Source organism: Bison bison, unplaced genomic scaffold (genome assembly GCF_000754665.1).
Source record: "Bison bison bison isolate TAMUID 2011002044 unplaced genomic scaffold, Bison_UMD1.0 scf7180017864289, whole genome shotgun sequence".
Classification (NCBI taxonomy): Eukaryota; Metazoa; Chordata; class Mammalia; order Artiodactyla; family Bovidae; genus Bison; species Bison bison.
Genome location: NW_011494861.1, coordinates 3,307,612 through 3,330,885, shown reverse-complemented (window position 1 = coordinate 3,330,885; position 23,274 = coordinate 3,307,612). Strand labels below are relative to the sequence as shown.

The window sequence follows — 23,274 nt, the reverse complement described above, 5'->3', positions numbered from 1 at the left end:
TCTCAGGCCGAATCAGGAATAAGGCTGAGGTGGATGAAGCTGCAGTGGACGCCATCCTCTCCCTCAATATCATCTCTGCCAAGTACCTGAAGTCGTCCCACAACTCTAGCAGGTGGGCCACCGGGGCGAGTGATGAGTCAGCCCTGGGAGTTGATTACTTCACCATTAGATTCTTCATTCATTAATGACTCCCCACCTTCTCACTTAGACTCCCTATTCCTTCTCTGCCTATCCTGTTCTTCAGAAATAAATAACATAAACCATTGGAGATACTCATATGTTACTCCCAGAGAACAAAAATATTCTTTCCTTTGGGGAGTTTGAACGTTGTAGCACAATGTTAGAGAAAAAGCTGTAGCTGTAGCACAACGATAGAGAAAAAGCAGAAGAAAACTCAGCATGCCACCCAAGATTTTACATGTAGATTAACTATGGCTAAGACTAAATGTCTTCCTATGAAGTGATTGCTGGAGAAAGACCTCTCTCTCTTGGCCTTGGGTTTCATGGAAACCTGCTCTCCAAGGTGTAGTGAACTCTCTTGTGTTCATCTTTGCTGCTGCCAGTATTGGCTCAAGGAGTTTCGCTATTTCACTTATGCATTAAAGGCAATAAATTATAATAAACTCTTCTGACCAAGATTGGCTGTTATAGATAATGAATTTTAATTTTAAGCTAGTTCCCTTCAGAATTCCATTTTTAATCAAATAATGACAGAGTGTATAAAGTACATAGCTATTCTGCTTTTCTGTATTGAACTATAAATAAATCTGCTGGGGTGCATTTCCCTCCCTGGAGAAGGAGTCCCCTCATTGTGCACAGAGGCTCTGTGTCTTTATGAAGTGAGGTCTGGGGAACAGGAGTGGCTATGTGTTCTAATGTGGTTCGGAACACAACCTTCAAATTACGGGATTTCTCTGTGGTCTGTCTGCTCCTGAAAAGTTGCTTCTGTCTGTTGGCAAGCGGGAGAGGAAAAATAAGACAAAAACCAGAAGCAGAGTTAAAAGTTTGGGCCAGGGTTAATTTCTTTCCGTTGCTCCCTTGTGTTTCTGATTTTCATGGGAATGAGGAAAAGGAAGCAGATGTGTGTTTGCTTTTTTGCCTGTTGGAGAAACTGGCAGGGACTGTGGGCAGAAAGGGAAGGTGACTGAGAGGGGTGTACATATGGGGCAGGGGGTGGGGTGGCAGAAATAAAGCAGGCTGCTCTCATCTCCCTTGGCCTCTTCCCTGGGCAAAATCTTGAACAACACCATTTCTGTGAAGTTAGCATTAATCCCACACACTGTTCTGTCTGCTGCCAGACGTTTACAGAAAGTGTTCAGCTGGCATTCATCATGTTCTCCTTGCAACTGTGAGGAACATATCTTAACCCTCCCTGTGGTACTCGGTGAAAGATGGTGAAACATGGTGTTTCGTTGATGTGCTGGTTGTGCTGAACTTGCCTCCATTAGAGTAACCTTAACCAGTCCTTTGACTCATGCCTGGCAGTGGGTTAGATGTGTAGAAGATAAATTTGACTTTGTTAAAAGCAACTTACCTTGGCTTCTCCTTTGTTCAGCAACTGTTCTGCCCTTTGGAACTCAGAAAAAGTCGTGGAGGCTGGAATCTAACCTACAAGGAATGGGGGACGAAAAGGCCTTCATTCCAAGAGCCCCACAGGGCCCTGCTTGGCATCACCACCACCAACAGGAACCTAGAGTCAGAATGACTGGCCAGGGACAACCTGGAAACTAACCCCATCACCCTAAAACCCGAGACTGCGAGCCATGTGGCAGAGCAGTCCTCCTGGGTTTCCTCACCCTGCTGCTGCCCACCCTGGTGCCCCTTCCCAATAAAATCTCTTGCTTTGTATTAAAAAAAAAAAAAAAAAAACCAACTTTATCTTTCCCAATAGAAGCTGAGAGTTAATTAATCAAAAAAGTTGCTAAAGTCAAGAATAATAAAAAGATACAGACTATAAACACTTGTTTTAAAGTATTTAAATGTACATAAATTTGTCAAGCTCTTGCTCTAGGGCCAAGGCCTTTTCTTTAATTGTAGGCTCATTTATTAGACTTCTGACTGTCTTTCTGACAAAGCCACACCCATAATTTATCATCTATAATTTTCAGTTTGGTGGAACTGGAAACTTATGAAGAAAATCAAAGTGCAAAATCCTTTAAGCTTTTTATCATGTATCACTAAAATTTTATTTCCCTCTTTCTTTTACATTCATCTCACCCAAACTTAATTGAACAGCTGTTGTTGTAAACAACTCACCGTTATCAAGTCTTTTAAAGACATTTAGTTTAGTTTTCACACTTAGTTTTGTTTCACACTAAACAAAAATTCTTATTGCTCTCATGTTTCAGTGATTTATCTAATATTTAATTAAATTAGATCATTGTAATAACAAACAACTGCATAGACAGGTTTGGGACCAAATACTACTGATACTTGAAAAGCACAAAACTCAGCTCTTTGGAGCAAATTGTCTGGGCCTATGCATGCATACTAAGTCGCTTCAGTCATGTCCAACTCTTGGTGACCCCATGGACTGTAGTCTTCCAGGCTCCTCTGTCCTTGGGATTTCTCTAGGAAAGAATACTGGAGTGGGTTGCCATTTCCTTCTCCACTGGGCCTATGAGTTACCTCTTTATTTTAGAATAACGCTCAATGAGAAATGGATGTCAGTCTTTACATTCTAGGGTTGTGAAGAGCATAAGTTCATGTGGTAAGTGGCTAAATGGAGTTTGGTTAAGAGAGCTTTTGTTCTTTCTGCCTAAAGGTTTAGTGTTTAAAGTTGAACTTACAGAGCTCCAGTTGAGTGTATTAAGTATACGTGATTAGAAGGTACTTGTGATACATTGATAGCAGAGTGCAGCTGATAAGAGCCATTGCTCCTTTTCTTACCGGTCCTACATTTCTCTTACCTAATTGGTTTGGTTTTCTCATAACTCCACAGCAACTTCCTACCATTTCCAATAGTAAGTCACCTCCTAAAGGGATGTTAATCAAAACTGTCTCCCTTCTACATCCAGCATTTCCTTAACACAATGACTCTTCTCATTGTAAGCCATTTATCAAACTGTGTCCCATGAAATTCGCTGTTATTTGTCCACTTGAATTCACTTTGCTTGTCAGCAAATTTGTGTTTTATATCTGTTTTTTTTTCTCTTCTCCTTTCTCTCTTCCCCTCTCTTTTTTCCTTTTTTAATTTTTTTGACTTTTGCTGTACTAACGAAAGTTTTTTCTATGTTTTTGCAGGCTCTTTCTTGATAAGGATATTCCTAGGTATTTTCTGTTTGCTTTTTTGCACATAAAGATTCTGTTTTATCAGAATGCTTTATGTCTTCTGTTGCTTTGACTGCTGTTGTAATTTAGTAGTTTTCCCCTATGTAAACCTGCACCCACCTAGGAATAGAGCGAGACCTCACTCTGCACCGTTGCGCCCTAGGCTTTTCTAATGCATGTATAGTTTCGCTTGTAGGTTCTTGAGTAATCTGTAGAGTTCATAATTATTTTCTCATTCCATTTAGTAAACTTGCTCATTTTATTCTTATGCCGTGTCAAGTTTTCCCTTCCACATTGCAAAGTAGAATGTTACTGCCTTCATTTCATATGGAATCTCAGGCTTTTGTGATTGTTAACCTTTTTCTTTGTTTTGTCCTGTGTAGTATCAGAGACCAGTTTAGTTATTTCGGTAGCTGAGTCCGTGAGAAATATTTTTTATTTTTAAACATTTCTCTTTGTCCTGTCAGGACTACTTGTCTCATTTATTTTCTGCTTTTGGAATAGAAAAAAATTCCTAGTTTGGTAGTGAAGGAAATTGCCTCCCATCTCTCTTTCCATCTGGTTGAAGAAAGAAAACTGAAGGAAGTGACACATAACAGTATAGCCTAAATGGTTTTTAAGATGCATGTACACAAACACCCACACAGCACATAAACACACGCTGCTTTTGTCTAGAATATCTTGAGAAATCAACCTGGGGTTATTTCCTGACCACCTTAAAGCCATACAGGACAGCGTGCTTTAGGACTCAGCCCTGTTTCTAACCGCCAGTTCTCTTGCTCGCTTGAGTCCATTGGCATTACTCACGTGTCCTGGTTGTAGTTTGTATGACCTCTTCTCAAGAACTGCCACCCTTTGTGAGTGTTTTGGAAAAAAATGTGCAGCCGTAACTCCCAAGCACCAAACAAATCAAACCAAAAAAACCACAAAAACCACCTTTTTCTCCCCATCCCAATACAGGGAGATTTTAGTGATGTAAGAATTTTTCTATGTTAGCCAAGTTTCTATCAGAGAAATTTCTTCTTTAGGTTAAATGAAAACCAGACAACAGGAATGTGAAGAGGCTTTCTCACACACATTCAGAACACTTGCCTCATTTGAGAGGGAATCATGAACTGTAAATCCTGGCCCCAGGAAGCGCAAGTTCTGGTTCAATTTTTAATGAGTCACAGGTCCAGGCAGCAGGGCTAGGAATCACTGTCTGGTGTCTCCAGGGTAACACACACCGTCACCCTACAAAGGGGCTTTACTTGACCTCAGCACAGGCGGGCCCAGACTGCAGGGCCACAGGTAGGCCCCATTCCAGGTCCCTCGGCAGACTCTGGAACACAATAAAAGAGCCGTCTCAAGGACAGAGCCCTCAGGTGGCTTCTGCTGAAGTAATGGATTCCACCACCCAACGTCAGAATTTGTCTTAAACCAAGCTAAAATTTAGATTCAATCAAAACAGGGCTCTGTGGGTCATAAAGGGCTCTCTGGTGAGCCCAGGGGCAGGGGAGGGGCTTGTGTTGTCCTCCGTGGTTGCTGTTTGGGTCCCTTGGTTGCTTCGTCCATCTTTGTCTTGCTGTCTCTCTGTTCCTTTGGTATCTGTGTAGAGAATTTTCTTGACCCTTATGCTCTACCTTAAGAGCTAGATCTTTGTAAGAGTATCATGTACAGCTGATTACCTTTGAACAACACGGGCTTGAACTGTGTGGGTCCACTTATGTGTTGATTTTTTTCAGTAGTAGGTACCACAGCACTCCGTGATCCGTGGTTGGCTGAACCTGCGGAGGCAGAACCTTGGATATCGAGGGCTTACTATAAGTTATATGTAGATTTTTTCTCTTTTTTGGCTGTTCTGGGTCGTCTTTGCTACGCAGACTTTCTCTAGTTTGGGCGAACAGGGGCTAGTCTTTGTTGCAGTTCGCCCTGCTCACTGCAGTGGCTTCTCTTGTGGAGCACGGACTGTAGGCACTCGGACTCAGTAGTTGTGGTGCCCTGCAGCATGTGGGATCTTCCCAAACCAGGGCTGGAACCCATGTCTCCTGTGTTGACAGGCAGATTCTCAACTACCGGACCACCAGGGAGGTCCTATACACAGATTTTTAAGAGCATGGAGAGTCAGCCCCCTATCCCCTGTTGCACAAAGGTCAACTATACTGCAAGATGACTTACAACTGTACTTCTAGAAGCAGCTACAAGATGAAATCATAAAAAAAAAAAAAAAAAGATGAAATCATCAGGCTTCAAACACTAGCACTCAGGATGAGGTGTGGTTACGGAGTTCATTTAGAAGTATTGTTTTCTCTGATTATTTCTGGAGAAAGAATCACAGAGGTGTGTTTAGAGAGAAGATATGCCAACTATTTGCCAACATCTAGAAAAGACAGCTGCAGTGAGATTACCATTTGGTAAGGGGCGAGGTGGAATGTACTGGGCAGGGAATAAAGTGCGCAAAACTCCAGTTGTATCAGGTGAGGTGTGTTACACGTCCAGAGAGTGTGGTGCTGGACAGCCCACTCTGCAGGGGTGGACAAGGTGTTTTCCCTGGCAGTTCTCTCGGGGGTTGAGTTGGGAGTTGATCTCTGACTCTGCTGTTGAACTCAGGATGGTGTTTCAGGTGAGACCTGCTGAACCGGAAGGTTAATGTCAAGTAGGGGCTATGGTGTTTTTACTGGGAGGAAAAAAGAAAGGTATTAGGACAGTTTACAAAATCAGTTTATGGGTGTTTATTAAATAATCAAACTTCTAGTTGTTATTTGAATGTTAGATTCTTACGTGGATTTTTGGAAAACTGATAAATAGTAGTTGGCTAGCTCTGGTACTAAAAATTACTTTCTTTTACTGAAATGTCAGCTAAGAATAACCTCATATTTTATTTAAAACAAGGTTCTCTATGCTGTCTCTCCCATCAGTCCTCCTAGATGTGTGTGTGCTGTTTCTGAGGTTCAGCAGGATGGAATTGAGACATGAAGAAGGCTGCTTCAAATGATTGAACCTCTATTTCCTGCCCTGGTCACTGACTCACGGAGGAGCTCACTTAGTCTTTCTTATTTTAGTTTCTGTCCATACTCATTTCTGCTTTTCATCTTAATTCTTTTGATTGATCTCACTCTGTTGATGTTTATAGGCAGGGAGAAAACAGGCTTGTCAAAAAAAAGAACATAGCTAAGTGTTCCTTGACAACGGGTGGGGGCAAGAGGCTGGAGGCTGACATTTTTCTCCCAGGAGATGAAGGTTCCACTCTGTTGTCAGAGTTCGGGAAGTTGGAACTGTGGGTCACTGTGGGTTCTGATTGTGCATTTCTGATTGTGCATTTCTGATTGTGGCACTACCTGGGCTAAGATGACTTCAGGGCTCTACAGCGTTTCCAACTGTGGCAGTACCTGCACTTAGGTGCCTGCAGCTTTAGGTGACCCCTCTTGCCTTTTCGACTGCAGGACCTTCTATCGTTTCGAGGCCGTCTGGGATAGTTCCCTCCATAACTCCCTCCTTCTGAACCGAGTGACACCCTACGGAGAAAAGATCTACATGACCCTGTCGGCCTACCTGGAGGTGAGAGGACCCACAACTTGAGTTGCTGTGACCTGCCAGCCCTGCACAGTGGGCAGGTTACGACAAGGAAATGGGGAGGAACCATGTGACTGACTGTGTCTTCCTTTCTCCCAGCTCATCCTCCCAGCTCATCCTTAAGTTACTTATTATTATTATACTTTGCTAACTACTCTGGTTATATCAGGTTCTGTTCCCAGCCTCTAGTTAACCAAAAAGTCGTATAACTTCTATTTCATTCTCAGTTTTAGTAGCCTAGTCCCTATCCATCAGAGAAAGCGTGATTTTAAGAAAACGGCCTCTTGTTTTGGAAGTTGTGGATGGAGGCTAGTAGTGGCTAATATCGCAGATGCTAGAACTAGCCTGTCTGAGTTTAGGTTCCCTGTGCTGTCACTTAATTGCCCTCCTGTCCTTGGGAGAGTGATTTCTCCTTTGTGCTTCAATTTCCTTATCTCTTGAACAGGGGTAATGATAGTATTAATAGCATTTACCTAAGAAGGTTGTTGAGAGGTCACAAAAAGGGATTTAAGGCAAACAGTGCTGGGTATATGACAAATAATAAGTATCAGCCATTGCCTACAGAAAAAAACTTTGAAAAATTTTGAGAAAAGTAAATGCACCCACAAGGAATACTGCCTGACCTTACATGTATTGTTTTCTGATTTGCTGTTGAAATAAATTGCTGGTAGAGCTGAAGTCCTCCACCCGCTATGTCTGGGACCAGCTTTCCAATGCCATAGTGCCCAGACTATGGTCACAGGTGTTCTGTCTGCTTTCAGCTGGATCACTGCATCCAGCCGGCCGTCATCACCAAGGACGTGTGCATGGTCTTCTACTCCCGGGACGCCAAGATCTCGCCGCCACGCTCGCTGCGCAGCCTCTTTGGCAGCGGCTATTCGAAGTCACCAGACTCGTAAGTTTTGGAGACAAGTGTCGCCTCGGGTTGGTGGGCCCCGTACAGAATGAGCAGTCTCCTAACTGCTGTTTTCACGGTTCTAAGCCTATCAACCATTTGGTAGCTGACACCTGGAGTGCAGTGAGGTAAATGTTGGCATTTAGTAAAATATTAACAGATGGATGAATAGTAAAGGAAGGGAGGCATGTTCCATTGTGAACACTTCTCCAACAGTTTTGCAGGGACTGAGGTTCTTTTAAATGTCATTATTATTATTTCTAACAGCTTACTGTTGGGACGTTCTTATTCTTAAGATTTATTTGTGTTTTAGATACATAAATGTACATCGAGAATAATACAGTGACTACCTGTGCATCACCACTGAGCTTAAAAATGGTTACTAATGCAGTAGAAGATTCAGTCCCCTTCCTAACCACACCCCCTAGAAGCTGGTGTTTATCATTTTCATTCTACTCAGACCTTTACCCCTTCATCGCTTCTTTCTTGTAAGAAAAGGCAAAATTCAGTTTTCACATTTGAATTATACATTTTCCAGTTTATTATTCAGTTGTGTCCTAAGTTCAGAATAGGAGAACAGTGACTGATGAGCGATGTCTGTAATTTTACAGACATCTGAGGGTGGGTTGCAATTCCAGCACAGGAGACAATGCTTTAAGCAGAGAGAATTGAGATTCTTCCTGTTTTTGTGCTGTTTGAAATTAAGCAATTGTTTATTTTAATTTACATAGCAATCGAGTCACTGGAATTTATGAACTCAGTTTATGCAAAATGGCAGACACAGGAAGTCCAGGTAAGCTCTATGGATCAGGGAAGGGAGAGTTACCTTTGCATTTGACTGCAGTACACTATATCAAAAGTTTATCCCACCCATGCAGGATGGATATACATTCTTGAGACACCAGTTATATTTTACAAGCCACTTTGGTGGTGGTGGTAGGAGTTACCATTTTCGGAGTTACAACACTGTTTGCTTTATGACGTGCTATACAGTTATAAAAACTGTATAGAACAGATTGTTACTAGGCTGTGGAATATTATCAGTATAACAAATTCAAGCATATTATGAGAATTCCCTGGCGATCCAGTGGTTAGGACTCAGTGCATTCACTGTCATGGCCCCAGGTTCAGTCCCTGGTCAAGGAAATAAGATCCTACAAGCCTGAGTCATAACCCCCCTCCCCACTCCCTCGCAAAAAAAATCAAATGTATTTCAGTGAATTTGGTTTGGAAAACTTCAGAGCCATTTCCCTTCCTACCTTAGCCCCAAAGATAACTTGACAGTGTGACTTTACAGGTACCGTCAAACTAGAATTTGAACCTCCTATGCTATGGAAAGACACGTTATTAATATTAAGCTGAGCTTGTTCTGTGTCCCTTTTTATGTATCTGTGCAATGCTGTTATTCCTCCATTTTGGTGGCCTTAAACAGCCCTCTGCATTTCCATGTTTGTGAAACTGGAACATGGACAAAATTATGGGTTTTTCAAAACATTTAGTGTAAGTTTGAATCATTTTGGAGAAAATATGTGGAAAAGAGACTGAGGCCCACATGTAAGAATGGAGATAAAAGGAAGATTCTGAGTATGAATCTAAGTCCCATAGCAGCTAATTACAGTGTCTAGAGAATTCCTTCAGAAATTTTTAAATTAACGTAAGTTCATGTCTTTTAAGGGCTTCCCTGAGAGCTCAGTTGGTAAAAAATCCGACTGCAACACGGGAGACCCCAGTTTGATTCCTGGGTAGGGAAGATCCACTGGAGAACGGATAGGCTACCCACTTCAATATTCTTGGGCTTCTCTTGTGGCTCAGCTGGTAAAGAATCCACCTGCAATGTGGGAGACCTGGGTTTGATCCCTGGGTCAAGAAGATCCCCTGGAGAAGGAGAAGGCTACCCACTCCGGTATTCTTGCCTGGAGAATCCCATGGACTATACAGTCCACAGGGTCGCAAAGAGTTGAACAAGACCGAGAGCCTTTCACTTTCACTTCACTTTCATGTCTTTTAAATTTGAAACCAGTACAGTTCAGTTCAGTCACTTAGTCGTGTCCAACTCTTTGCGACCCCATGAACTGCAGCACACCAGGCCTCCCTGTCCGTCACCAACTCCCAGAGTTCACTCAGACTCACGTCCATCGAGTCAGTGATGCCATCCAACCATCTCATCCTCTGTCATCCCCTTCTCCTCCTGCCCTCAATCTCTCCCAGCATCAGGGCCTTTTCAAATGAGTCAGCTCTCCACATGAGGTGGCCGAAGTATTGGAGTTTCAGCTTCAACATCAGTCCCTCCAATGAACACCCAGGACTGATCTCCTTTAGGATGGACTGGTTGGATCTCCTTGCAGTCCAAGGGACTCTCAAGAGTCTTCTCCAACACCACAGTTCAAAAGCGTCAATTCTTTGGTGCTCAGCTTTCTTTATACTCCAGCTCTCACATCCATACATGACTACTGGAAAAACCATAGCCTTGACTAGACGGACCTCTGTTGGCAAAGTAATATAATGTCTCTGCTTTTTAATATGCTGTCTAGGCTGGTCATAACTTTCCTTCCAAGGAGCAAGTGTCGTTTAATTTCATGGCTGCAGTCACCATCCACAGTGATTTTGGAGCCCAGAAAAAGAAAGTCTGACACTGTTTCCCCATCTATTTCCCATGAAGTGATAGGACCAGATGCCATCTTAGTTTTCTGAATGTTGAGCTTTCAGCCAGCTTTTTCACTCTCCTCTTTCACTTTCATCAAGAGGCTTTTTAGTTCCTCTTCACTTTCTGCCATAAGGGTGGTGTCATCTGCATATCTGAGGTTACTGATATTTCTCCCGGCAGTCTTGATTCCAGCTTGTGCTTCCTCCAGCCCACCGTTTCTCATGATGTACTCTGCATGTAAGTTGAATAAGCAGGGTGACAGTATACAACCTTGATGTACTCCTTTTCCTATTTGGAACCAGTCTGTTGTTCCATGTCCAGTTCTAACTGTTGCTTCCTGACCTGCATACAGATTTCTCAAGAGGCAGGTCAGGTGGTGTGGTATTCCCATCTCTTTCAGAATTTTCCAGTTTATTGTGATCCACACAGTCAAAGGCTTTGGCATATTCAATGAAGCAGAAATAGATGTTTTTCTGAAACTCTCTTGCTTTTTCGATGATCCAGCAGATGTTGGCAATTTCATCTCTGGTTCCTCTGCCTTTCAAAAACCAGCTTGAACATCTGGAAGTTCATGGTTCATGTATTGCTGAAGCCTGGCTTGGAGAATTTTGAGTATTACTTTACTAGCGTGTGAGATGAGTGCAATTGTGTGGTAGTTTAAGCATTCTTTGGCATTGCCTTTCTTTGGGATTGGAATGAAAACTGACCTTTTCCAGTCCTGTGGCCACTGCTGAGTTTTCCAAATTTGCTGGCATATTGAGTGCAGCACTTTCACAGCATCATCTTTCAGGATTTGAAATAGCTCAGCTGGGATTCCATTACCTCCACTAGCTTTGTTCGTAGTGATGCTTCCTAGGGCCCGCTTGACTTCACATTCCAGGATATCTGGCTCTAGGTGAGTGATCACACCATAGTGATTAACTGGGTCGTGAAGATCTTATTTGTACAGTTCTTCTGGGTATTCTTGCCACCTCTTCTTAATATCTTCTGCTTCTGTTAGGTCCCTACCATTTCTGTCTTTTGTTGAGCCCATCTTTGCATGAAATGTTCCCTTGGTATCTCTAATTTTCTTGAAGAGATCTCTGCTGCTGCTGCTAAGTCGCTTCAGTCGTGTCCGACTCTGTGCGACCCCATAAATGGCAGCCCACCAGGCTCCCCTGTCCCTGGGATTCTCCAGGCAAGAACTCTGGAATGGGTTGACATTTCCTTCTCCAATGCATGAAAGTGAAAAGTGAAAGTGAAGTCACTCAGTCCTGTCCGAATCTTTGCGACCCCATGCATTGTAGCCTACCAGGCTCCTCAGTCCATGAGATTTTCCAGGCAAGAGTACTGGAGTGGGGTGCCATTGCCTTCTCTGGAAGAGATCTCTAGTCTTTCCCATTGTATTGTTTTCCTCTATTTCTTTGCATTGATCTCTGAGGAAGGCTTTCTTATCTCTCCTTGCTATTCTTTGGAACTGTGCATTCAAATGGGAATATCTTTCCTTTTCTGCTTTGCTTTTCACTTTTCTTCTTTTCACAGCTATTTGTAAGGCCTCCTCAGACAGCTGTTTTGCTTTTTTTGCATTTCTTTTTCTTGGGGATAGTCTTGATCCCTGTCTCCTGTACAATGTAACGAACTTCTGAAACCAGTACAACATTTTAAAAAATTAATGGGAAATAATGGAGGCAGAACCAGTTGGTCATGTACCATCTTGACTGAGCCATGAAACATGAGGGAAGTGCATATAGTCCTTTCCCACTTCTTTGCTCTGAGTATATTTTTTTATATATTTGAACCAATAGTGTGCAGACTATTTAATCTCTGTGTTTCCACTTAACATAATATCTAGCATTTTCTCAAGTTGCATTACCAGCTTCATAATTATCTAAGAATATAAAACCCAGTTTTAAAAGAAGTTCAGACAGTTGCTTTGGAGCAAAAAGGATAACATTTTTTTATTAATACCCCATGTATCTTGAGACACAACTGTCCTAGTGTGCCATATGTATGAAGTATTCATTCCTTTTGAGCTAAAATTAGACTTGAGTTTTTCTGTGGGGAAAAAAAAAGTGGTTTCCTCTTATCTCAGGCATGCAGCGGAGGAGAAGGAAAATCTTGGATACCTCAGTGGCGTATGTGCGGGGGGAGGAGAACTTGGCTGGCTGGCGGCCCCGGGGAGACAGCCTCATCCTAGAGCACCAGTGGGAGTTGGAGAAGCTGGAGCTCCTGCACGAGGTACTGGAGGGGAGGCAGGCGCAGGCAAACTCTTGGGCAAGATGCCCCAATTATCATCTTATGCTCATCTGCTGCCTATGACCAGGGCTTGGCAGTTCTCCTTCACAGTGGAGGCATGATATAATACTTTGCTTATTAAGACCTTGATGAGCTTGCATTTGCTGAGGTTGTACTGTTGTTCTTCTTAGGTGGAGAAAACCCGCCACTTTCTGCTGCTCCGTGACAGACTGGGTGACAGCATCCCCAAATCCCTGAGTGACTCGTTGTCCCCCAGCCTCAGCAGCGGGACCCTCAGCACCTCCACCAGCATCTCCTCTCAGATCTCAACCACCACCTTTGAAAGTGCCATCACACCCAGCGAGAGTAGTGGCTACGACTCAGCAGACATTGAAAGCCTGGTGGATCGAGAGAAAGAGCTGGCTACAAAGGTGGGACTCCCTGTCTCTGCTGAGCACTTCCCCCTGAGGCTCTGTGAGCTGGTCTTTCTGTTTTCTCTTTTGCATTTTCATCTTTCTTTGAGGGCCTCTGATTCAAGGCCTGTGCCGACACTGTGAATATAGGAGTAAAGAAGACTTAATTTCTACCCTTAATAAGTTTACAGGCGAGTGGGTGACCAGCTTTTAATAGAGGTGTGATCTGAAATGCTGTGGGAGGCAGAGGAGAGGCCTGCCCAGGAGGGCACTCATGAGCTGACCTTGGAAGGATACACAGGCGAGAGCCAGCAATGTCCTGCATGACCAGTGTGAGGGAATCCGTGCAGGAGAGGGACAGGAGATGGAGCGGGGGAAACAGACCAGGGGCCAGATCACGAAGAGCCTGGTGCTGGACTAAAACATTCAGAATATTCTGGGAGTGACCTGGAAATGCTTCAAATGGGTATTTGTGTTTTAGAAAGATTTCTCTGGCAGTAATAAAGAGGCTAAATTTGTGGTGAGGAGACTAGAGGCAGAAAGAATTCTTTATTTCCATAATCCAGATGAGAAATGATCAAGTTTTTTAACTATGGTGGGAGTATGTGGGATGAAGAGGAATCATGAGAGAGATGTTTGGAAGGTAGAATCCACATTGTTTGTGCCTAGATACCACGGGAGTGGGCAGAGGGCTTGTTTGGGATGACCAAATAAGAAATAAGAGGGAGTCTGTGATTGTTTCAGTAATTGAATGGTCATCTAGTTGATTTAGGAACGTATGTCATCTAGAAATCTCCATACCTTTTAGTACCAACGCAAGTTGAGAATTAGAGATGCTATTGGATTCTTAAATGCTTTAAACTGTGGTGTTTGCAGTAATTCACTTTTGCAGTTTTGAGAATGGCTTTTTATCCACTCATATTATCATCTTTATTAGGCAGGTCCAAGGCTTCCCTTGCTATATACCTAGCTAATTTCCCAGGTTCTTTGAGCAGCACCTAAGCTCCACTGTGGGTCTTAGGCATGTTATTTTCCTTCCCGCCTTTAATTCAGGGCTTTGTTTAACCATCAAAACTTACTCTTCTCATTCTCTTCCCTAGTGCCTGCAACTTCTCACCCACACTTTCAACCGAGAATTCAGCCAGGTGCACGGCAGCATCAGTGACTGCAAGGTGAGCAGCTCGTGTTTCCTGTCCTCAGGTTCTGCTGCTTTTAGGTGGCTTGAGATGGGCCTGGTGTTATGTCTGAAGATGTCTGACATACCTCCTCCTGCATTTATTTATTGAATTTTTCAGTCGGAACACTGACTTCTAAAGATGAACATATCCTTCTGTCTCTTAGACCAATTATCAGATGGGAAACATCTGGCTTTTTCCCTGGATCCCTTGGAGAATATTCTGTTGAGGGTGATACGTAATTATATGGCAGGGCACAGCAAGTTCTGAGTTTCTTAGTGGCATGAAATTTTGTTGCCCTCGATAGAGAGTAAGGTGAACACTTGGGAGAACTTCTGCTTCACTCTCCTTCCATCATCATCCCCTTTCCTGGTCTTCCCTAGACACGCCGAGCTTTCCGCCTTGGGTCTGTGTACACAGCCTGTTCATTTGTCTGAAATAATCTTCCAGATAGTCCCATGATTGGCTTCCTTAGCTCTTTCATCTTTCTGCTCAGATATTGCCTTCTTGAAGTGAATTCCCTTAACCATCCTCTGTGAAGCCAGCAGCTCTCTGAAACTTTTTAACCTGCTACCCTGCTTTCTATTTTGCTGTAGCATCGATCCCTGCCTGACACTTCTTAAAGTGTTTGTTGATTGGTTGATTCTCTGCCTTCTCTACTTAGAATGTAAGTTTCAGGAGGGCAGGGCCTCTGCCATGTTCTTAGAATAGTACCTGTTGTTCTCAGTGCTCGGCATGCATACTGCTACTGCTAAGTCACATCAGTCACATCAATGTCCAATTCTGTGCGACCCCATAAACAGCAGCCCACCAGGCTCCTCCATCCATCCTTGGGGTTCTCCAGGCAAGAACACTGGAGTGGGTTGCGTTGCCATTTCCTTCTCCAGTGCATGAAAGTGAAAAGTGAAAGTGAAATAGCTCAGTCGTGTCTGATTCTTAGTGACCCCATGGACTGCAGCCCACCAGGCTCCTCCGCCCATGGGATTTTTCCAGGCAAGAGTACTGGAGTGGGTGCCATAGACAGGGTCATTTAGTTAATGAAGGAGGCTGTAGCAGTATAAAATATAGACATATTTTATAAATATAAAAAGCAAGCCTTGCCTCTTTTGTAAATTTCTTTATTCCTATTGTGACACTTAGGCCATAAAATATTTGTAGAAATTGTTTTCTTGAAAGACCCTAAACATAGGAGATTTGTGAGAGTGAGGCCCCTGGCTGCCAAAGCACCTCACTTCGGAGGCCGTCGTGTTGCCCTGGGCCTCACTTGCCGAGCTCTGCTCTCTTCCAGCTGGCTGACCTCTCCCCCGTCGGCCGGGACCCCTCTGTGTCCAGTCTGAGCAGTTCCACCCTCACGCCATCCTCTACCTGCCCCTCTCTGGTGGATGCTAGGAGCAACTCCCTGGATCAGAAGTAAGTACCCGGACCTCGCCGAGAAGCTAACGTGAGAACTGAGGGAAATGCTGACCTTCTGCTTGCTCAGTGGTTCCCAGCCGAGGGCAGCACCATCTCCCAGGCAGCTCTGGGAGATATGTGGGAGCCTTTTCTGGATGTCACAGTGGCTTGGAAGGTGCTCCTGCCATCTCTGAATGTCACACCTTCCTAAATCTCTGCACCATATCACTGACTCCTCTTCTTCATCCCCCTTTGCTTGATTTGCTCTTCAGTTCACAACCCCGGTTATCTCCCCATTCACATCAGACACAGGAAGCCCCATCTAGGGAAAAATATTTTGAAATGACTTTGGAAAAAATAATTTAATGACACAGCCAAATATATAGGTAACAGTAGTAGAGACCCAGTCTAGGTCTCATGACTTAATCGTTATAATCACTGCTGTGCAGTTGCCATCAGTCTCCTTCACTCTGTCTCCATTTGTTATGCTCACCTGTCTGAACCCACCTGGTTAGCATCCAACTGTCTGTCTTCCTGTATCAGTACTGATACAGTGGGCTGCAGTAAACAACACAACAGGGTGGTTTAGTTGAATTTCACTGCCATCAACTGTAAGACATTGTTTTTATGTGCCACTAAAAAAACTTCCCTGTTGGCGCTAGTGCTAAAGAACCCACCTGCCAATGCAGGAGACATAAGAGACATGGGTTCAATCCCTGGGTTGGGAAGACCCCTTGCAGGAGGGCTTGGCAACCCACTCTAGTATTCTTCCCTGGAGAATCCCTTGGACAGAGGAGCCTGGAAGGCAGTGGTCCATAGGGTCGCAAAGAGTCAGACATGACTGAAGTGACTTAACACATAGTGTGCAAGAAAGCCAGAGCACTGTCACTGCAGTGTGACATGCCGTCAATTATAAGATGCACCCCAGTTCGAGGAGCAGTGAAGTGTGAGAAAAATGGGCTTTTTGGAGTTAGTGAGATACAATTGATTAGACTAAGCTGCTCTACAAAGACAACAACGCAGAGCGCAGGAATTGTCTCTCACAGCAGCTTTGCTCCAGACAGTCACATGGGAACCCAGTTCTTCTCATTTGTTTCGTGCTGCACTGGTCCTTCAGGCAGTGGTTCTCAGACTTTAGAGACATCAGCACCACCTGGGAGGCTTGTGAGAGCCCAGGTGCCTGAGCCCAGTCCAGGGTTTCTGATTCCACATGTCTGAGCTGGAGCCGGAGAATCTGAATCTCTAACACTCTTTTTCAAATGAAGTTGATACTGCTGATGGGGGACCTCACCTTGAGAACCCCTGCCCTAGGTGTGGCCTGGGGACTAGACAGGAGCACACCAGGGAGTGGTGTTCATACTCCTCAGCCTTTTGTTCAGAGGCCTTCTGGACAAGAGGGGAGACTGAGAGACTCGCTCGTCATCAGTGAGAATTTCCTTTGTGTTAATAACTGCCGAAGGATGACACCCAGTGAATGTGGGATTAATTACCTTTTGGATGCCAGCTCTGTCTTCTTAGCCAGGCTCTGAGGACCTGATGTTGGCAGGGTCCCTGGTGTTTGGGGAGAAGCATTGTTTTGTGCATTGACCTCACAGAAGCTCTTGGTACTCCCTTTCTTCCTAACCTCTGTCTCTTTTCAAGGACCCCAGAAGCCAATTCCCGGGCCTCTAGTCCCTGCCCAGAATTTGAACAGTTTCAGATTGTCCCACCTGTGGAAACACCCTATTTGGCCCGAGCAGGGAAAAATGAATTTCTCAATCTTGTTCCAGATATTGAAGAAATTAGACCAGGGTGAGTACTGTATGGAACAGAGATCCTGGGTGTTAGAAGACAGATTAGTGGGAATTCACTTCCACCTGTTCTGCTCAAGTCTCATGTAGATGAACCTGGGATATGGGAAGGGGACTGGGTTCTGCTCCAGGTGTATCTCCGTCCCTCTCACCTGGCACGGCCTGCCGAATAGATCATTGCCTGTTTCCTTCAACCTAGGGACATGGCCTCAGTCTGTTTTGATGGACTTCAGCTTATGATCATTTTATTTTTCTGAGGAACTAACCTCTGCTGACCTGTCCTTTCAGCTCAGTGGTCTCCAAGAAAGGATATCTGCATTTCAAGGAGCCCCTGTCCAGCAACTGGGCTAAACATTTCGTCGTGGTCCGTCGCCCTTACGTCTTCATCTATAACAGCGACAAAGACCCTGTGGAGCGGGGCATCATTAACCTGTCCACAGCCCAGGTGGAGTATAGCGAGGACCAGCAGGCCATGGTGAAGGTCAGTCCTGCCCTCTCCACTGTTCATTGCCATTCATGGCCTGCCCTTTTGAGTTCTGAACCCTGTCATTTGGTGCAGAATCTCTGTTTTGTGTTTGGTGTCTCTGAACCGTCTGTGTGAAGGGCCGTGTGCTCTCTGAATGTGGCAGGTGGCCACCATTGTTCAGTATCCATAGGAACCTTCTTGTTCTCCTGCATCTCTTTCAGACACCGAACACCTTTGCTGTGTGCACCAAGCACCGTGGGGTCCTTTTGCAGGCTCTCAACGACAAAGACGTGAACGACTGGTTGTACGCCTTTAACCCGCTCCTTGCTGGCACAATACGGTAAGAAGCTCTTCTTGTGTTTCCTTTCTCTCCTTGGCAGTTGGTTCCAGGGACGTCAACATAAACGGGAAAGGAAGTCTTGTTGAGAACACGTTTAAGTTGGAAGAAGGACAGGAGTGTAAGTGTGGGCGTAGGTCATCAGGTGTCCTGAGGGGCTCAGGGACTCTGGTTACATTTGAACCCAGTTAATCTCTTGCTTCAACTTGTTCTTCTTAAGGGGGCTGCAGCTAGAGGCTGTGGGACTGAGTAAAGGAAAGACTGGGAGAACCTTAAGGGTCCCCAGTGTTCAGCTGTGTGATCCAACCTCAGACCCTGAGAGGGGCCTCTGTCCCAGGATCCCCAGAGTGAGGAGGACCGTTGGCTGGCCTGTTTGTCCAGCGGCCTAACAACTGGGCCTGCAGTGCAGGATGGGAGGAGGAAGGACATGAAGGAGGGGGCACAGAGAAGCAGACCTACAGGGCAGGGCCCTCTGAATCCCAGCTTCCAACCCTGTGTCTATCTCATCCTCTCATCCCTTTGTCGTCTGCAGGTCAAAACTCTCCCGCAGATGCCCGAGCCAAGCGAAGTACTAGGCGACTGCCGAGCACCCTCACACGCCTCCTGAGAGATAAAGAAAGTGTTTCCCCTCATTTCTGTTTGTGATCCTTGACGGTTACTCTTGTGTGTGATCCTGTGGCTTAACTACTCGTCCCTCTTGTCCAGCACTTTTTCGAGTGCTCCTGGTCCCCATCCCCATTGCTCTGTACTCTTTTTTTTTCCTGTGCTGAGAATCTTGTTAGAAGCATGTGGTCTAACAAAAGTGGGGAAAAAAAACAAAAACACACACACAAAAACCCCAAGGAGATCCAAATTATTTTTTGGTGTACTTTGGCTTCCTTTTGTATGATAGGTCCCCATTATGACCACTGACACCTGTGCTGCTGTCTTTGGATATCTCTGTCTGTTTTTCAAGACACCATAATACTACTTTCTTTTCTCTGTTTGGGATATAATTTTAATTTTTCTTGGGTGGCTTAGAGACTAAAGGAGGAGACATCTAGTCTTTTTAGAACCCGAGGGGAAAAATCTTACCCTTCCCCTTTCTGTTGCTTCTTGCCATGACTAATCCCTGCATTTTCCATTCAGGGAAACAAATGGTTGTAGTGAGCTTAGAGGTGGGAAAGTGTATTCTCTGAAATTGGGGCTTATTTAGAACATAGCTATGTAATTTTAACATAGTGGAAGAGAGGAGAAGAGAGGGACTTCTCAGCAGGTTTTGGACAGCGGCCGCTGTTGACTGTGTTAGAAGGGAAGAGCCAGGGCTTTTGCCAGTGGGTCTCACAGGCCCGGGGGCCTTGGCGGTGGTGGTCCAGAGGATGCCGGTGTTCCCTCACGGGAGGGCTCCTTGAGCGGTTTGTCTCACTGGGAGGGAGCCTCTTCTGAGTCCCAGTTCTGTTCTGGGCGTTAGTAATGATGGTGGCTCAGTTTGGAATTCCTGCCATGATGTCATGCACAAATATCCCACCAGGAGGGAGTGTCTGCCTTCCTGGTGATGAACCTGATGGTCTTTGTCATCATCATGATTATGGTAAGGCCGGGTAGTGACCTTGTGATGGTTGTAGCTCCCTTTGATCAAAGAAACGTAGCTCTAAGAATACACTTGAACAGAGGAGCCTGGCGTACTATAGTCCACGGGGTCACAAAGAGTCAGACATGACTAAGCGACTGAACAAGAAGATACACTCAGAAGCCTCCTTCTAAATCCAGTGGCCATTTTCAGTGATCCTCGTCCAGTTGGAAATCCCGTCAGTGATACTTGTCTTCCTCCGTGAACAAATAAATACGCGAACGTGGCAGGCTTTGCTTTTTGGACCCCAGGATTATAACAGACTGCCTCGTACCACTGAAAGCAGAAGGACACCTGCGGGCAGAGAAGCAGTTCCACCTGAACCCTGGTCCCAGACGTGGTTGGTTGTCTCCTCTGTGGAAATCCTGCCAGAGGGTAGAGGAGCCTACTGCACACAGCCTCCTGCTGTGACAACAGGCTCACCTGCTGCCAGAGGCCTTGGCAGAAGATGCACCTCCTCTTCCAGCTGCAGTGAGTGTCCCAGGAATGAACAGGAGAGGAGACTCCGGGTACTTCGGTTCCTTTCCAGTTGACTTGGGGATGTCCTCTACCATCCTTTCCCACGCTTGCTCACACCTTTCTTTCACCATCCCCCAGGCGATCAGGAAAGTGTCTGCTCGCTCCCACTTTGTGGAGACTGAAGGTCCCCAGTCTCGAGGGCACTGACTCTCAGGCAGCAAGGGGGAAGGGCCCACGCACTCCTCAGAACGGGTGCTGGGCAGGTGCGTCAGCACCCAGACTGTGGCCTTGCCTTCCTGCCAGGGCTCATCTTCTGGCTTCGTTCATAATTGCTTTGCAAAGAGGAGGAAAAGGAAGTCACTGGAGAGCTGAACAAGAGAAAGAAGAGTAATCAAAGGCTATGGCCTTACCTGAAAAATTATTAAGAAAAACTGTAGTAGATTTTTAAACTTTCTTCCTCTCCTTAAATGAAACATAGGTCACTAACCATAATGTTACTTGTTTCCTAAGTGGTACTTGAGACTTTAACGTGGTTAGAGGTTTCTTATCTAATGGGCACAATATGCCCTTCCAGTGTCTACTCAAACCCAGGGTCTGTTTGTGCTTAGAGACAGCTTCCTGGGCTGAAATTAAGTAATTTCAGGGAACAAAGATGAGATTCAAAGGTTAACGTTTAGAGTTAGGTCATGGATGCTGCTGCTGTTAAAGTCTGACAGGAGGACCCATGTCTGTGACTGAAGGAGGTGGGGAAGTGGAGGGAGAGAGAAATCAAGTGACAGACTGACATGACTTGTTTTTGCTTCTCACTTAAACAAAACTGACTAGGGAAGTCTTTGCTTTGGATGTCAGATACTATGACAGGCTGAGGTCAGAAGGCCTGGTGAGGTGGTGGGGGCCGCGGCCATGGCTCGCCTGTACAGCCCCCGCAGGGGCCCCTCTTCTCTAGGGGCCTGTTTTCAGATTAAAGCTGGAGCAGGGGTTGATGTTCCCTTTCCAGGTAGGCCCATCCCCACTTTCAAGCTCTGAGAGGGAATTTATGGCAGGAATTAGGAGGCTTTTGTGGAAGAGGAAAAGTGAAAGAACTCAAATCTTTAAGGAAGCTACCTTTTAAGGTAGTTTTTGGGTTTTCTTTTTCCCCTAATGCACTCTTTTAAGCAAGCAGAATAACAACAACAAAGCAAGGAAGAACACTCATACAAATTAAGGAGAAATGAGTGCTATTTAAAAGTAACCGTCTCCTTCCTCCCCGTGTCCTCCTTACTCCTCTCGGAGCAAAAGACAGACCCATGGCTTCCACCAGACCGGCGTCCGCACCCTCCTTGTCTCTGCGCCGGCCTAGGGGTCAGTCAGCTCCTGGGCTGGGCTCTGCGGGGTCAGCCAGCCCGCGCACGGCCACCAGCGCAGAGAGGGGCTGCCTCTGGCAGCTGGGTGGGAACTTGAATTCCAGTCCATTTTTATAATGTGAGGAAAGTTGAGGGAAATGATTTCTCCCAAGAAACCACTTCTTTGTTCCCCTTCAGCTGTATAGAACTTATACAACTGCTCACTTTCAATGGGGTTTTTCAGCTCTTTTAAGATGAAGGAATCAGTTAAATCACTGCAAGATCTTTTGGTACCTAAAGTAAAAACGACTTCTCCTGGCACATATATCAAAGCAAAGACTTTGTTGCCTGCTGCTTGTTGTCTAATTTACAGGGATATTTAATTTTATAAGGCATTTGTATATTTACACAGCTGTAATTAAATTGCACATTGAACTGGAAAAGCAAGCTGATGCGCTTGTAGCACCTGTTGGTACTTGGCACCCCTCATCCCGGTTCTACTCGGCTTCTCTATCAGGGCTTGTCCGTTTCTTGTTTGACGTGGGTCCTTCGTTTTTCCCTTTTGGTTCCCTTTTTAAAATGTGATTGTTAACCTGCTCTTTAAAAAGAAGAGACTAATCCTGCTGCTGCTCTCAGAAGGTTTGCTGAATGTATTTTCAATAGGACTCTTAACTCCTGTGCACTGCAGCTGTCCCCTGTGGCCTGTGACACTTCACCAAGGTGTGGCCAGACCGTGACCGTGTAGCGGGAACGGATTGACTTGTGTTTCCTTAGTAAATAAACGGCTTGATCGGCTGAGAGACTCCCTGCTGCTGTTGTTCAAAAGGCCATTTATGAAACTTGAATTTGAGCCCCATCAAATTTTAGGAAAGCCTCTGATCGCTTAAAGGAAGGAATCAGAGTTGATACAAATTTCATGTTACAGAGTCACAGCCAAATGGCCTGTGCTCAGGTAGGAAGTCCTAGCTGATGTTGGTCTCTTGCCAAACCCTGGCTGTCGCGTGTTGTTTTCACGTCTTCGAGTTCATCCTTTTCATTTGCACATCCTGACATCAGTTCATCTGAGGAACCCAGCAGCCTTCTATGAGTCGTCCCCAACTGGTGGTTCTGAAGCATTTGTCCCGCGAGACTTCGGGTCTCGTCACCCTCCTCGTGCACAACCATAAGACCCGTGAACATAAGTGGCCTTTTTGAACCAAGACTTTGCAAACTGATCTCTCCCCAGGGAAGGAGTTGAGCACATTAGCAACAATGTACATTATTAATTTCAGATTTTCATTTTCATGTTTTATTATGTAAATATGATCTGACGTTCGGAGCTTGAGTATACAGAATGTAAATATAGTTCTTGTATTTGTACTAATTCTGGTTCTTTTGCTGTATAGCCTTAGGTGTGCAATGCAGACATTAACTGTGTATGGTAACCTTGCATCACGGAACTGTTAGTGAACGAGGTCATATTAATAAAGGTACAACCAGTGCATCAGAAGGCTCTTGATGTGCTTTTATTCTTGCACCCTTTGAAAGGTATTTACATAGAGATTTTTCTTGACTGGAAAAGATACTGCTCTTCTGGGAAAAACGTCACAATGCCATGACCTACAGGTTCCTTTCTGAGAATTCCAAACAACAGTTATTATGTAACTAGTGTGATGCTGTTTTTTTGAAAGTACTCTCCTCCCAAGTATGGGAGTGGCTATTCTAGATGGAAGATTTGTCCCTTTTTTTCTGTTGAG

General features: G+C 44.9%; 1 protein-coding gene across 5 annotated transcripts in view; it reads left to right on the top strand.

The window, feature by feature from the left end:
- Positions 1 to 23,027, top strand: part of KIF1B (kinesin family member 1B) — a 140,347-nt gene extending 117,320 nt beyond the window's left edge. For all 5 annotated transcript variants that reach the window (XM_010849910.1, XM_010849913.1, XM_010849909.1 and 2 more), the window contains 12 exons: positions 7 to 112; positions 6,693 to 6,807; positions 7,584 to 7,717; positions 8,449 to 8,510; positions 12,433 to 12,578; positions 12,767 to 13,006; positions 14,089 to 14,160; positions 15,452 to 15,573; positions 17,197 to 17,346; positions 17,634 to 17,826; positions 18,033 to 18,151; positions 18,681 to 23,027. In XM_010849910.1, the coding sequence (XP_010848212.1) occupies positions 7 to 112; positions 6,693 to 6,807; positions 7,584 to 7,717; positions 8,449 to 8,510; positions 12,433 to 12,578; positions 12,767 to 13,006; positions 14,089 to 14,160; positions 15,452 to 15,573; positions 17,197 to 17,346; positions 17,634 to 17,826; positions 18,033 to 18,151; positions 18,681 to 18,723 (1,502 nt within the window). In that variant the 3' untranslated portion in view covers positions 18,724 to 23,027. The remainder of the gene's footprint in view (positions 1 to 6; positions 113 to 6,692; positions 6,808 to 7,583; positions 7,718 to 8,448; positions 8,511 to 12,432; positions 12,579 to 12,766; positions 13,007 to 14,088; positions 14,161 to 15,451; positions 15,574 to 17,196; positions 17,347 to 17,633; positions 17,827 to 18,032; positions 18,152 to 18,680) is intronic.
- The last annotated feature ends 247 nt before the right edge of the window (positions 23,028 to 23,274 follow it).